Genomic DNA, 13,471 nt, shown 5'->3' on the forward strand with positions numbered 1-13,471 from the left:
TATATTAGCAAAAATGTTAATTGCAAATCAAGGGAAGAAATTCTTTTGCTCTATTTGGCACTGGTGAGGCCTCCCCCGGAGTACTATGTCCAGTTGTGGAGGCTGAGGAGGGATTGGTAACTGATTACTGGAGCAATGGTGTTAAATTGCCCCAGGGAAAGCTTAGGTTGGATATTAGGAAGGACTTTCTTACTCTGAGGATGGTTACACTTTGGAACATGCAACCTGGAGAGATTGTGGAATCTCCATCCTCAGCAAAGGAAGTTTAGGCAAATGATGGACTGAGGTGTTTTAGTCAGGGAGCTGGTGTTTGAGCCAGATAACTTCCTGGGGATCCCATCTCGTCCTCCCTTTTCTATGATTCTGTGGAAATTTCCCTTTTTTCTTTGTCTGGGACAAACCTTGGATTCATTTATAAAAAGTGAGGATCTTCTAAACATTGTTAAATGCAAAATAAAATAAAAAAAGGTTGCACAAGGAGCTTTTATTTGATTGATGGAATATAGATATGGTATCTCCCTTCTGTCATGGTAGACTTTGAAGCTGCTGAGTGGTCAGATGTCAGCCTCTAGTTTAATTTTCAGCAGGAGTGACAGTCACTGTAGTATCCTTTTCAGTATAAATATATTTGGTACTTGTCTGCACCAACACATGGTGAGAACAACTCTCTCCAGAAATGTTTCCCATACCATGTATGTAGATTACACTCCCAACAGCAGCAGCAGCCTCATAGGAGCGACACCTCTGTGGGGTACTAATGCTTTGCTACTGCAGGTGTCAACTTTACAAGGATGACTATTAGCTAATCACATCTTCGTGTTTATTGCCTGCAGGTACGAAGTGGCTGTGCCTTTATGGTCCATGTGTGTCAGGATGAACACCAGCTTTACAATGAGTTTTTCACAAAACCAACACCAAAATTGGAGTAGGTGGTATATATTGTTCTTGTTTTACTGTCTGTAATGTTTAATAAGTTGTTACACAGTAGGGCTTGTCTACACTGCTGCAGTAGTCAGTCCCAGAACTGGGGAGCTTGAGTGTTACCCCACTCATCTGAGACTGAATATACAGCAGCAAGGCTGCTTTGCAGTTTTTCATGCGTCTCCCTTGGTCTGCAGCGGATCTGAGAGTAGGCAGTAGGGACAAGCCCAGAACAGCCTTATTAGTGAATTTCTATCTCTAGAGTGCACCTGGGCACTTGAGTGGTAAGTGTGTTCTCAAGCCTCTTGGTGCTGTGACTCATTGTTGCAGCAGTATAGATGAGTCCATGGGATATTGAGGTAGCTTAATAAGCTTGTACCCACACTCCAGGTGCTCCTGTTATACACTTCAGAAACAAAGTTTTCATAAAAAAAAGAAGCCCTGCAGTCCTAATTCTGAGATTATTTTGAAAACTTGAATTTAACATAAATGACAGATGGTCTGAGAGTTAGGCAGTGGGAATTATGGCAATCTCTGTTATTCTAATTCTTATAACAGGCCTGTCATTGTGATATCTGAGCCTGAGCTCTCCCTGATTCCTCTCAGTGGCTGTTAACACTGATGCTTAACAATAGTTGTTTATATTGCTAATCAAATCATGTAAGGGAGAGGGACATTCATAGGCCACACAGATTGCGATATCTTGAATGACACATGATTTTGTCAAATGACACTTTGGTCAAGTGTAGGTGAAGAAGACACTGTCCTTTTTCTTGCTGAATCTGCCCCCTAAAACTAAAAACTAGAGGTGAAGAACAGAGCTTAGAGGGTACTGGTGCCACACTAAAGGCAAGCCTAGCTCCCAGAGTTGAAAAGGAAGTTTGAGATCCTCTAATGTGTGCCAAACCTAAAAAGCCCAGTGGGTCTTTGTAGCTTAAGCATCACCCTTCTGAGGAGGAGTCTGGGGCTGTCTGAGGACCATCAAGATGGAGCCAAGCATAAGAGAACACGCTGTATTTTGGCAGTCTCTAAAAACTGAGTAATTCCGCTTTTTTGCATTTTGTATTGACAAAGCCCAGTAGAGGAGCGCTAGTACGCTCCACCTCCCCCTTTTTGTTTCTAGTTCTATCTAGGGGCATCAGTGGGAATCTACAATACGGACCTATGGCTAGGATGTTTTCTGTTTCTTGTTCACCCTATGGAGTTCCTGTTACTTGAAGTACTTTTTGTTGCTCAAAGCTGAGTTCTCAGGCATTGTCTACTCACTTTTTTTTTTCACTGACTTACTAAAGTTTAAAAACCTAATTAATTAGCTCAATGCAACACCATTATGTGGATATTCTTCATTAAACCAGTTAAAAAAATCTGTGCAGACAAGCCTTTACATTCTAATTTAGAAACTCAAGCCATAGTTCAGAAATCTAATATAAATTTTTGACAGCTAGTTTTGAATGTAGATGAAAAACAGTTATAGCTTATTAGTCATAAATCCGTTTTCTTCCTTTCCTCCTGGCGTTTTCTACATTTTTCACCTCCAAAAAAGCAAAGTTTGAGGCAAATGCTTCAAACTGAGGGTGTCTAATAAGCCTAATTTAGGCACATAATTGGCTGTCATATTTCCCAAAAGTGCTGAGGTACTGAGAGTCATTATTAGTTAGATGACAGAATAGATTTAGGAGCTCTGTTTCAGGTGCTAAATCTTGATGTGAATGGCTGGAATTTTTACTTTTGGAGGGGTGAATGTGTGTGTGGCAGCTGAGCAGTTTTCTTCTTCTTGGCTCTAGTTAAAAGCAGAAGCTACTTGCTATGTTACATTATGCTGTTACATTTCTAGAGCTGTTACAGGGAGGCCCATATTGAAAAATGTGGTTTTTGTTAACTGCTCTGATTCTTGGGAACAGTGTTTAAAGGAATCCAAACTCCCACGTGCTATTGACTGTCACTCATTCTTCCTGAACAGAAACGGTTTATCTAGGATAAGAAGACTGAGACTTGAGTAAACTTGCAAATGTACCAAACCATCTAATTTAAATACTTCAAATATTTCCTTTACTAATTTGCACACATTATTAACATTTTCAGATTGTTTCTAGTCGCATATTGTAACTTCATTGCATGATCAAGAAGCAGCTAGTCTGAGATGGGGAGAACCCTCATTAAACACAAATCTTGTGTTGTAGCAAAGGGAATGTCACAAGTGACACAGAATGAATATTAGCATTACCATATGTGCTTTAATGTGATATTTTTTTAAACATTGCTGAATTAAAATGCCATGCCTTGATTTCTACACAGTACTCTTATGGAGAAGAAATAAGAAACTGTTATCAATTGTCTCTGAGGCTAGTTATTTTAATTATTGAATGTTACGTAGTTCTGAAATGAATGTTAATTTCAATTGGATTGGAATAACAAAATCATGTTATGTTGAGAACATCTAGTATTTTGACATACAGGAGCTATTCTTCCATGTGATATGAACTTAGTTAGTATTTTGGTACACTAGAAATATTGTTAATAATGCTTACATATATATATTTTTTTATTTCGTAGTGAACTTTTGGAGAAATTGTGTCTCTCATTATATGATGTCCTCAGGCCATTGATCATCCACGTTATTCACTTAGAAACTTTGTCTGAACTCTGTGGCATTCTAAAAAATGAGATGCTTGAAGACCATGTACAGAACAATGGTAATTCATAAGTGGAATCTGAAATTTACACTGTTCTACTATTAAATTTAGCAGGGTATGCACAGTTTGTCTTGTATATTCTGTGTGCCACAAGGTTATTTTATGTCAGCTTTGTGCTGATGGTACAAATGGCTATTTTTAAAAACATTTTCATGCAGACAAGTAGGTAAATGCATTCTAGAGATTCCTGTTATCCTTTAATTTGGTTTGTTTTTTGATCCTCTGGATTTTACAAATGTAAAATCCTCAATTCTGCAGTCACTTTTTCTTATGTGTAATAACTTGAGCTCAATAGGACTGTTCAAATCAGAAAATCTGTGCGCTTGTTTGATGTAGAGTCAGGGTACAATGAGAAAAATACTTTTACATCTGGCCAAGGATTTTGTTTTGTTTAAAAAAAAAAAAAAAAAATTAGTATAGGTGAAGAAACTAGTTCATTTTGTGAATTGCTGTGTAACCTATAAAATCTCTTCATAAATCTTCAGGGCCTTTTTGGGTGTCTGTCACTTTGAGAGAGAGAATTGCCCAGCAAAAGTATACAGAAATTTCTGTTCTTTATTTTTTGCTGTACAAATATCAGAAATTCAAGTCTGTTTTTAAAGGGCATTTCATTTATGGATAACAAGCTCTTCTTTGTGTTGAGAAATGTTTTGAGCTTGTAACAGACATCATCCTTCCTACCGCAGCATAAAAAGTGCATTTTAAATAAAATTTTAAAAATAAGGTTATTTCAGGTGCTCAGCTTTCTGTTTCTTGAATGTTTATAGTTTTGCTAGTTCTTCAGGATAAAAAAAGAATGAATTTTTAATGCAAAACAATTGAGAGGAAAATTTTTGGTCAGCTTTTTTTTTTACATCATACAGAAGCAAAAAGGACATGGACCCATTTTTCTCTCTCTTTACAAGGTACTTTATAGTTTTCCCAAGTATGGTGTTACTGTCTCAAGCTATAATGTTTGGTGCTACCTGTAGAAAGCAGAGATCTGGGGTTGTGAAGGTAATAGATTATAATTCTGTCTTTAGAAAAATATTAAGGATAACAAAACAGGTTTGTTTTTTAATTTGGTTTGTTTTTTGATATCTCTGAGCTACTTTTAATTAGTAGTTTGCTATGTAAACACAGTAGTTTTGAAGTTTGATTTACAGTGCTTCTACTTGGACCATTAAGAACTTGCTAGTTTTTTTGGAGCCGGTAAACCAAATTAGTTGGCTGTCTTGCAGTATGGTCTTGTCAGTCTACTTCGTGATGCTGTCCATATGACTAAATTATGTTGGTGCTTATCTTTAGTAGACAAGCTGAAACTTCAGTTTTGGTGTTTTCAGCTTTTCCCAGATTGGGGGATTTATACATCCATTTATCTGCATTTTCTAATTCTGTCACATTTCCAGTTTGCACATTGGGGAAAACTTAGGCAAAGAGCACACAGGTGACTGGCAAAAGACCAAACAGCAAGACAGTGGCAGATCTTCAATTTGGGTTGCTTTGAAATTGACTGCCTTTCTGTGCAGCATATATGTTTTGTGACAAAGATCTTTGCGAAAGATGAAACTCAAAGAAGTTTACTTGTACTTGTACCTTTTCCAGAAGTTTTGAAAGAAATATGTTGATGTTCTTTTCAGCAGAACAACTGGGTGCGTTTGCCGCTGGCATCAAACAGATGTTAGAGGATGTGCAAGAACGCCTTGTCTACAGGACACACATCTATATTCAGACTGATATCACAGGCTACAAGCCTGCTCCAGGAGATCTTGCATACCCTGATAAATTGGAAATGATGGAGGTACAGGACAAGCTTGCATGTTGTTTACTTGGTTTCTCAATTTTATACACCATACACAGTTACATTGCAGGGCACAACAGATGAAAGTGGTTAGTAACTTCTGATATTTAGCTATATTTAAAAGGAGTGATATTATCACAATTAAATCCCTTGATTAACCTGTAGTTTGAAGTCAGGTGATGTAGCACATTTTAGATTTAAATTAATCTGGTCAGTTTTTGCTATCACATTAGTCTGAACTTTGAGACGTCTAACTTTCTCTTTAAAATAATCAGACAACAGAAATTGTAGTCCTGACTTTTGGTTATTGTCAACAGAGATTTGGAGATAATTGTAAGAAAATATTCTGTGATCAGACAGTTTGTTAGTTGTGTTGTTTTCAAAATTGCTGTTCAGATACTATTTTGCTCTTGTATTTAATTTTTTTTTTTTTTTATTTGGTTAGGTCAAAAATAGGTTCCAGTTGCTTTTGCCTTTATTTGCCACTTAAAGTAGTAATTTTCAACTCTTCACAGGGCAAATTTGTGCTCATAATACAACTGCTGGGAGGATTTTAAAAACATAATAATTTTACTTTATTGTAATAAAACAGTGTCCTATTGATGCAAGACCCCAGAAGGTAATTGTTCATAGAATAAAAATGTCAGTGAAACAGTATATTTGTTATATAATTCAAAATTTAATAATACGTTGTGCTATTGAAGTACATTATAATAAAAAGCAGGACTGCTGATATTTCCTTCCAATATGGTGGGAAGCAATCAGAACGTTGAATGATTTGATTGGAACCCTGCCGGCCTTGGCCAGCCTGTGTTTTTGAGATTTGTAACATTATTCAGCAATTCTGTTTTCCAACTGACTTGTCAGGACAGTTGGTATTGAGAGATTTGTCAAGTTTACTGAAAATGACCAATCAGGAAAGGCAAGAAGCAGGATAGCTATATTGGCATAAAACACCTTTATGCCAATCTGCACATGGTGAAGGCAGATTATGTTGCTTTAGTTGTGTCCTTTTTACTCTAGACAAGGTCTTATTTACTGATGGTACCCTAGTTAGCATTAGTTTTGTGGTTACCCAGTCATGGCAAAGAGGAGAGAGAGTTTTACTTTTTAATTAATGGAATCACAGGGCTGAAAGGAGGTCACCTAGTCAAACTTTATGCTTGAGTCAAGATTATCCATGTCTGAACCATTCTTGCCAAATGTTTTTTCTGAGCTGCACTTAAAACTTTCAAAGATGGAGATTCCCTGACCTATCTAAGAAATCTGTTCCAGTGCTTAACCAGAAAATTCTGTAGGATTTCCACCTTTTTTTTTGCCTTCTGTTCTCTCTCTCACTTGTTCAGTGATTTACTTCACTGTTGCCTGATCACTTCTAAACTCATGTTGACTATTTTGAGAGGGGTTCATGTGTCTGAGTAAATGGGATTAATAAAATGTTCTGCCAAAATGTCAGGGCAAGAGCATATTTTATACTTTGTATTCAAGTGTTAATAGTCTATTTGATTTTCAAGCAGTTGCTGACAAGATGACCAACCGGTGAGGGGGAGGGGAAAAAACCCAAAGTGTAAAATCGCCATAGCGTGACAGAACTTTGAAATGCTAGCAGTACTGGGAAAACATTTAACTGAATTCCTATGGAGAATATGCTAAGGAGAATACTTGAGTGCTACCTTCTGATTTCATTTATCCTATAAAACCCCATTCTGTAGTTGATGATTTCTGTGGAATCCACTAGAATATTAAATTAGGTTTCAAAGGTTGTACTCAAACAGATGTTCCTAAGCAAGCCCATTAGCAAATCATTTGCCACCAGGAAAAGTGGCAGAAAGGACAGGGGCTAAATACAGACAGTCAAAAAGCCTGAGGCTGAATTGATTCATTCTTTGCAAGTTAGTTTAAACTGCAGAGATTAAACTAAGAAGCAAGTGAACAGACATTCACTTTTGATTCAGGAAATGCAGCCACATGCCTGCAGTGGCTCAGGGCAGAGGATGGGGGATGCTAGAGCATGGCTCCCAGCCTGCCAGCGACTGCCAGAGGGAAGGGACTGAAGCTCCAAGGCTTCCCCCCATCCTTGCTCCAGCTGAGGGGGCATGGCCAGGCTCCAGCCTGGGGCTAGCATGCTGGAAGGTGGGAGTTTAAATCCTCTCCCTGGCCCACAGGGGACCCTAGCCCAGGTCTGCCTGGGTGGGGTGGAGAGGTGGGGTGGGGCAGTGCTTGCCACGCTGCTTTTCCCCACCCCCACCCCCACTCGAGGCTGCCAGGCTGAGGAAATGGTGGGTGGGGGAAAAAGGTTGTGGCATTGAATTTATAAAGCTTTAAACAAGAATAGTCATTTCTCTGAAGTGAGCATGTATTGAACACAGCAATTTGGAACCTCAAGCGCACAATGAAGAACAGCCAAAAATCTTTACCTAAGCTAAGATACAGCCCAGTAAAACACACACAGCTTAGTCTAACTTAAAATCGAATGTAATAAACCAGAAAGACGAGAGAAAGCCTTGCATAAGTTTTACGTAATCCTGAGGGCAGAGTGTCTCCTTACACCTGGGTATTCAGAAAATCCTTCTTGGGGAATCAGCAGGTGGTCTTAGGTGTTGGAGTGGAGACCCCACAAGCCTCATCTCTCAAGCAGAGATCAGGGGGCATGGCCAGTGCACTGATCTGGGGAAGGGGGGGATTAAAGCCCCTCTGAGACCCTAGACCCCAGCTGGGGTTTGCCTGGGGGGGGCAGTCCCTTTCAGGCTGTTGCTTCCATCCCGCCCCCTCCCCCACTGCCTCTGATCCTGTGGGGAAAAGTTGGGCAGGGGCTGCCCCTACCCTGGCAAACCCAGCTGTGGTCCCCAGCCAGGCTTCCCACCCCCACCCCCTTGTCAGCCAGCCCTCACTGCCCCAGCTAGGGAGCAGAGGGGCAGGGCCAGCCCTGTTCTCTAGAGCAGACAGCACAGCCCAGCCCAGGGCTGCAAAGCATGCTGGGATGCTGGGGGACTGTGATTTAACTTGAACCAGGAAGAGGTCTGGGGCAGAAGTTTCAGAAACCAGTTTGACCTAAATCAGTTAAGTCTGATAACTGCATTCAGTCAGATATATCTTAAACCAGTTACAGCCATTCTGAAACTGGTTTATGTGCACTGGAATTCTGTTTTGTTGCAGGTTTAAACCAGTTTCTGTTTACTTAAACTGGTTTATGTGCATCTTCTGTCCCTAGCCAGGCTGTTCAGTAAGACCCCATTAAAACAAAGCATGTTTCTTCTTGAAGTGTTTTTGTTTTATTAAAAATGAAGGTGGGAGGAAGCAACATTGCTGCATTCTTAAGAATTGTTTCTGCATGCATGACACCTTCAAGCCAGTGTAAAAAAAAAAAGAGGTCCCTGCATATTAAATCTTGCAATATGGATATCATAGCTGGATCCAGCGCATAAAACAGCTAGCAAAGATTCAGTTCTTGTGATCCTGTTGTAATACAGATACTGTGTTGAAGATACTGTGTACTCGGTGTCCACAATTTACTCAGAATGTTTTCTTACTCTTGTGCTTTGTTTGTTTGGGGTTTTTTTAGTCAAAATATATTACATGCCTTAAAAAATTCTTTATATTCATGGGTTTTGGTTCAACAATGACAGTTTTTGCAACTTTGCTTAATGAAATAGTCTTCGTGTTAAATTATTCTTTATGTTGGTTGTAATATAGTTTGGAGGTGCATTTCTTAAATCAGTGTTTCCCAACCTTTTCCAGCCCAAGGCATACTTACATCAATAAAAAATGTCCACAGCACACCTGTTCAGGTATTCCCCATTCTCATAGCTATTGTAGCTCATTGCCATGGCAAAATTCCACAACATACCTATTAATTTCTGACAGCACACTTTTGTGCCGTGGCACACTGGTTAGGAAACACTGTCTTAAATCATGGAAAAATGTCTTTTACCTAACTGGGAAGACTCAAAAAAAAATATTACCACCTTAATTAACAGAATTTTTTCTTGTGTTTTTTAAATTGTTTAGCAATATTTCTGCTGTTTTACTTCTGTTAATTGTAACAAGGCCAGTGCACCTATCAGATTGAGCTATGAGCTCATCGTTGCCATTTCTTCTAGTGTATCAGTAAAACTGTTTGCTATAACTGATTGAAATATTTTTCACCAAAAAGTGCTGTTTTTGTCAGTTGAGAGATTTTGAAAAATGTGCATGACAGTATCATTAAGAAAAAAGAAATGAAGCTGCGTGACAATGTAGAGAGATCCTGTTTTGATATTTCCAGAATGGCATGTTTTGATTTTTTTTTCATTCAGAATAGCTTTTAAAAGTACCATATTTAAGAAGCTGAAGGTGGAAACTGGAATTAAACCTGTTAATTGACTGAAATGGAAATCTTTGGAATTTGTTTAATTTAACATTTTTAGTTTTTTGGTCCTTGTTCCTTTTTGAGACAGAAAAAAAATATTGAAATTGTGAAATTTCCTAATAAAGGGGAAGATCCAATTTCTACATTGCTTCATTACTTACTGAAGGTACAATCGTTTTCATTTGTGAAAAACCTTTAATGGCATTAGGATCAAACAGGGGTCACTGAACTCATAATTTAAAAACAAGAGTTGCACTGATGCCATGAAGGGTCTGAAGTAGCCTGCAGAACCTCGATTAGTGGGGATGCATGAGAAGGAACAAATTCAGCTCGACTCGAACATGACAGTGATGGAGTTTTTGTGTGTGGTAATTAATGATAATAATGATGATGATAATAAAATCTTATTAAATTGAAGTGGAATAAGTTTAGTAGAGGACTAAAAAGAAACACACTTTGGAGTCCCTTGGTACTATTTTTAGAGGGTACTACTTTTTTTTAAGAACTGTACTTTAAGCAGAAATATATAATACTTCTGTATCTGAAATCACTGAAGTATTGCTCTGTTACTCCATTACCAGTAGCTACATTTTTTTTTTTTGTTTTTAACTGATTTTGTCCTGAACTACTAGTAGGGTGAGCACAACTTTTGTTACAAATTAATAACATATACATTGTAAACATATAATATCATAATGACTCTTTTATACAAGTGTTGGTGTTCCTGGTTTTCTTTTAAATATAGATATTATGTGGTACATCTTTCCTTTCAGCAAATTGCACAAAGTTTAAAAGATGAACAGAAGAAGCTGACCTCTGAAGCTTCATTTTCAGATGTTCGGCTAGAAGATCCAGAGTCCTCCAATCTAATTAAATCTGGTATGCCTGGGACTATATATTATATTGTCAAACTAACTTATATTTGTAAAGAGATCATTAACTGGAACTAATAATGATAATAATTGCACTTGCCTCAAATAAGCTTATTTTCTTAAGGCTTATTTGAGGCATTGTTTAAGGAGAATATTGAGAGGAGCTGGTAATAAGATAGCTTTGGCTCAAGATCCTTATTTAACTTAGAACAGATAAACAGGTAAAATGTTTAAAATGGAAGAATGCCTTCCTGCTTGGAAGCATGAGTCAGCTGAGCCAGTGCTACTGTTTCGTCTGTCTGCTTTCTTTCCACAGTAAGTGAAGCTAAAATACCATAGTTTATCCCTGAGTGAAATGAGATAAATTTAGTTTTACTTACAGTTTAGTTTTACTTCTTGTGGCATAGGAGTGAAAAGATGAAACAGTTACGCTAAATACGACTGCATCAAATTACACTGTGTAAGGGGGGGAAGAACGTGTCTGTTCCATCCATGTGTACTTAGTCTCTTAAAATTTGCAGTAACTTAATACCATAACCTCTGTAATTGTGGCAGGTCTGTGCCACAGATGCAGTTTGTTCTGTGAAGTATTACTCTTGTTGTCAAACTGCTTGACAATGCTGTGTTTTTGCATGAACATTTTAAAAGATAAGCTCACATGTGTTCTTTTGTAAAATATTCCTACCTCTATCAACTCCCTGCTTGTGAATGGTGGGTTTGTTAGCGTTCTAACCAAGTTGAGAGAATAATTTAATATGATTCTGGCTTTCCTGTTAAATGAACACTTGAAATTTGTAGTTCAGGAATGCGTTTCAGATGGGGAAAAACGGGTACTGAGAATGATTTGCATCCTTTTTATTGTGTTTCTTATTAACTGATTGTAACAGCTAAGCTCCAAGCTGCTAAAGTAATTCATGCTGTGGTCTTTGAATTTTAATACCTCAATCTGGGATCCATGTTTTTATAAACTGCTGTGAACAGGGAACTAATTCCATGAAGTTGATGGTATCAGTTCTGTTCATGCATTCCCATGTGTCTGGAATATTTGAGTGCATTTTTCTGTCCGTCTTATTACAGGTTGCTAGCATCTTTCTAGGTCTTTTTCAGTGGCCTGTGCTCTTCTTCTAATTGACTACCATATTATTATCTACTGTTGACATGCAAAGCCTGCAAATAAGACTCAGTGTTTCAGCTAGGACCCTCAAATATAGATACCAACAAACTGCTGTTAATTCTAATAATGGATATAACTTACACTTGCTGAGTTAATAGATTATTTTAAAGAATCCCCAGCAAGCCAATCACTTCATCCTGTGATTGATTTATGCAACTCCTTTTGATTTTTTTTTTTTTTTTTTTAATAGATGCCAATAGGTTTAACTTTTAAGTGGCACCTTGACAAATGTTGTCCCAGAAACTAGGGGGAAAATAAATGCGTTTGTCTTCTGTGAGGCACTTACTTGATTTCCTTCCTTTTCTTCTCTCCCTCAGAAGGTCTCTTGTGGAGTCTCATGGGCATGTGCTCTGCTTTCTATCCTCTCTCTCTCTCTCTTCTCCCCCCCCCCCCAATTCATTCTCCCATATAACCCCTTTCAGCATCCGTGCCTCTCATCCTTTTGGCAGCCAAGACGCTAATATTTTTACAAGAGAAATGCCTATCAAACCAATACCATGAATAATAGTACTAGAGAAAAACCTTCTTTGGGTAGGTGATAGTACACATTAAATTGGCCAGGAGTGGGGGATTAGCTGATTAACTCCAAGTGAAGCCAGAATATTTGTTCTGTGATGGATTACCTGCTGGCTTCAAAATCAAAGAAGCAATTGTGGTAGCAGATTTAAGAGAGGAAAACTTGAGAGGGAGTCTTTACCATACTGCAGTTTAAATTATTTTCTTTTTGATGGTAACATAGACTTTTTTCTGTGCTTTCAAGAGAAATATTGTTTTCCCCATCTCCTTAAATATGTGCTTCAGACCAAGTGTTGGCAACCATTTATGAATGGCAGGCTGCTGCTCGTGACCTAGCTGCCATCGATTCCCTCCACAGCTCCCCAGCCCTCCCTGCTTTGTGCTGAAGGCTGCTCTCTAGTTCTCATGCCACCCTTATGAGTATCTGCTTAGTTATACCACTGAATGCCACCATTTCCCCCCTCCTCCCCCCCTCATTGCTAGCAGAAGTGGATTGGTGGCAGGTGGCAGAGGAATGCATAGCATGGCATAGGCTGAATCAAATGTCCATGGAACAGATCTGGTCTGCGGGTTGTATATTGCTGATCCCTGTTTTGGAGTATATTTACAAATTTGACTATCCCACATGAATCTGAATTCAAACCCTACTCAGCCCAATGTTCTGAGTGTTCTTGTGTATCACGGGTCAGGGTTTCTCTTCAGGATATGAAAATTAATTTTACAAGTGTAAAATATGAAACACTGTTGGGGTTGGGTGGGGCACGTGGTCCAGCATTTTGTGAAGTTCACTAGAGAAGGATAGTCATAACTTTTTTAACGTGTGTTCTGCTTTTAAATAGGTTCAGCTGAATCTCTTAATCCCAGACCTCAGACCACTATTTCACCAGCAGATCTGCATGGCATGTGGTATCCCACAGTCCGAAGGACTCTAGTGTGTCTCTCCAAGCTGTACAGATGTATAGACGTATGCACAAACTTCTCCTTTCATTGGAACTTATTGATACATTTTAAATAAAATATAGTATCATAGTGCTTGGGGTCGGAATGGACCTAAACAGATCATCAGGTCCGACCCCCTGCCCTGGGCAGGAACGAGTGCCAAAGTCATATCACCCCAGCCAAATATCTGTCCAGCCTCCTCTTGAAGACGCCCAAGGTAGGAGAGAG

The 13,471-nt window shown here is 38.6% G+C and overlaps 1 protein-coding gene across 2 annotated transcripts in view; it reads left to right on the forward strand.

Annotated features, from left to right (window-relative positions):
• Nucleotides 1–13,471, forward strand: part of COG3 (component of oligomeric golgi complex 3) — a 53,876-nt gene that overhangs the window by 19,081 nt on the left and 21,324 nt on the right. The window contains exons 11-15 of one of the 2 annotated variants that reach the window (XM_019500456.2): nucleotides 834–925; nucleotides 3,475–3,614; nucleotides 5,237–5,394; nucleotides 10,516–10,621; nucleotides 13,144–13,268. In XM_019500456.2, coding sequence (XP_019356001.1) covers nucleotides 834–925; nucleotides 3,475–3,614; nucleotides 5,237–5,394; nucleotides 10,516–10,621; nucleotides 13,144–13,268 — 621 coding nt within the window. Of the gene's footprint in view, nucleotides 1–833; nucleotides 926–3,474; nucleotides 3,615–5,233; nucleotides 5,395–10,515; nucleotides 10,622–13,143; nucleotides 13,269–13,471 lie in introns of both variants that reach the window. The other variant, XM_014608329.3, reaches the window with a different exon arrangement.

Source organism: Alligator mississippiensis, chromosome 1, assembly GCF_030867095.1.
Source record: "Alligator mississippiensis isolate rAllMis1 chromosome 1, rAllMis1, whole genome shotgun sequence".
Lineage (NCBI taxonomy): Eukaryota > Metazoa > Chordata > Crocodylia > Alligatoridae > Alligator > Alligator mississippiensis.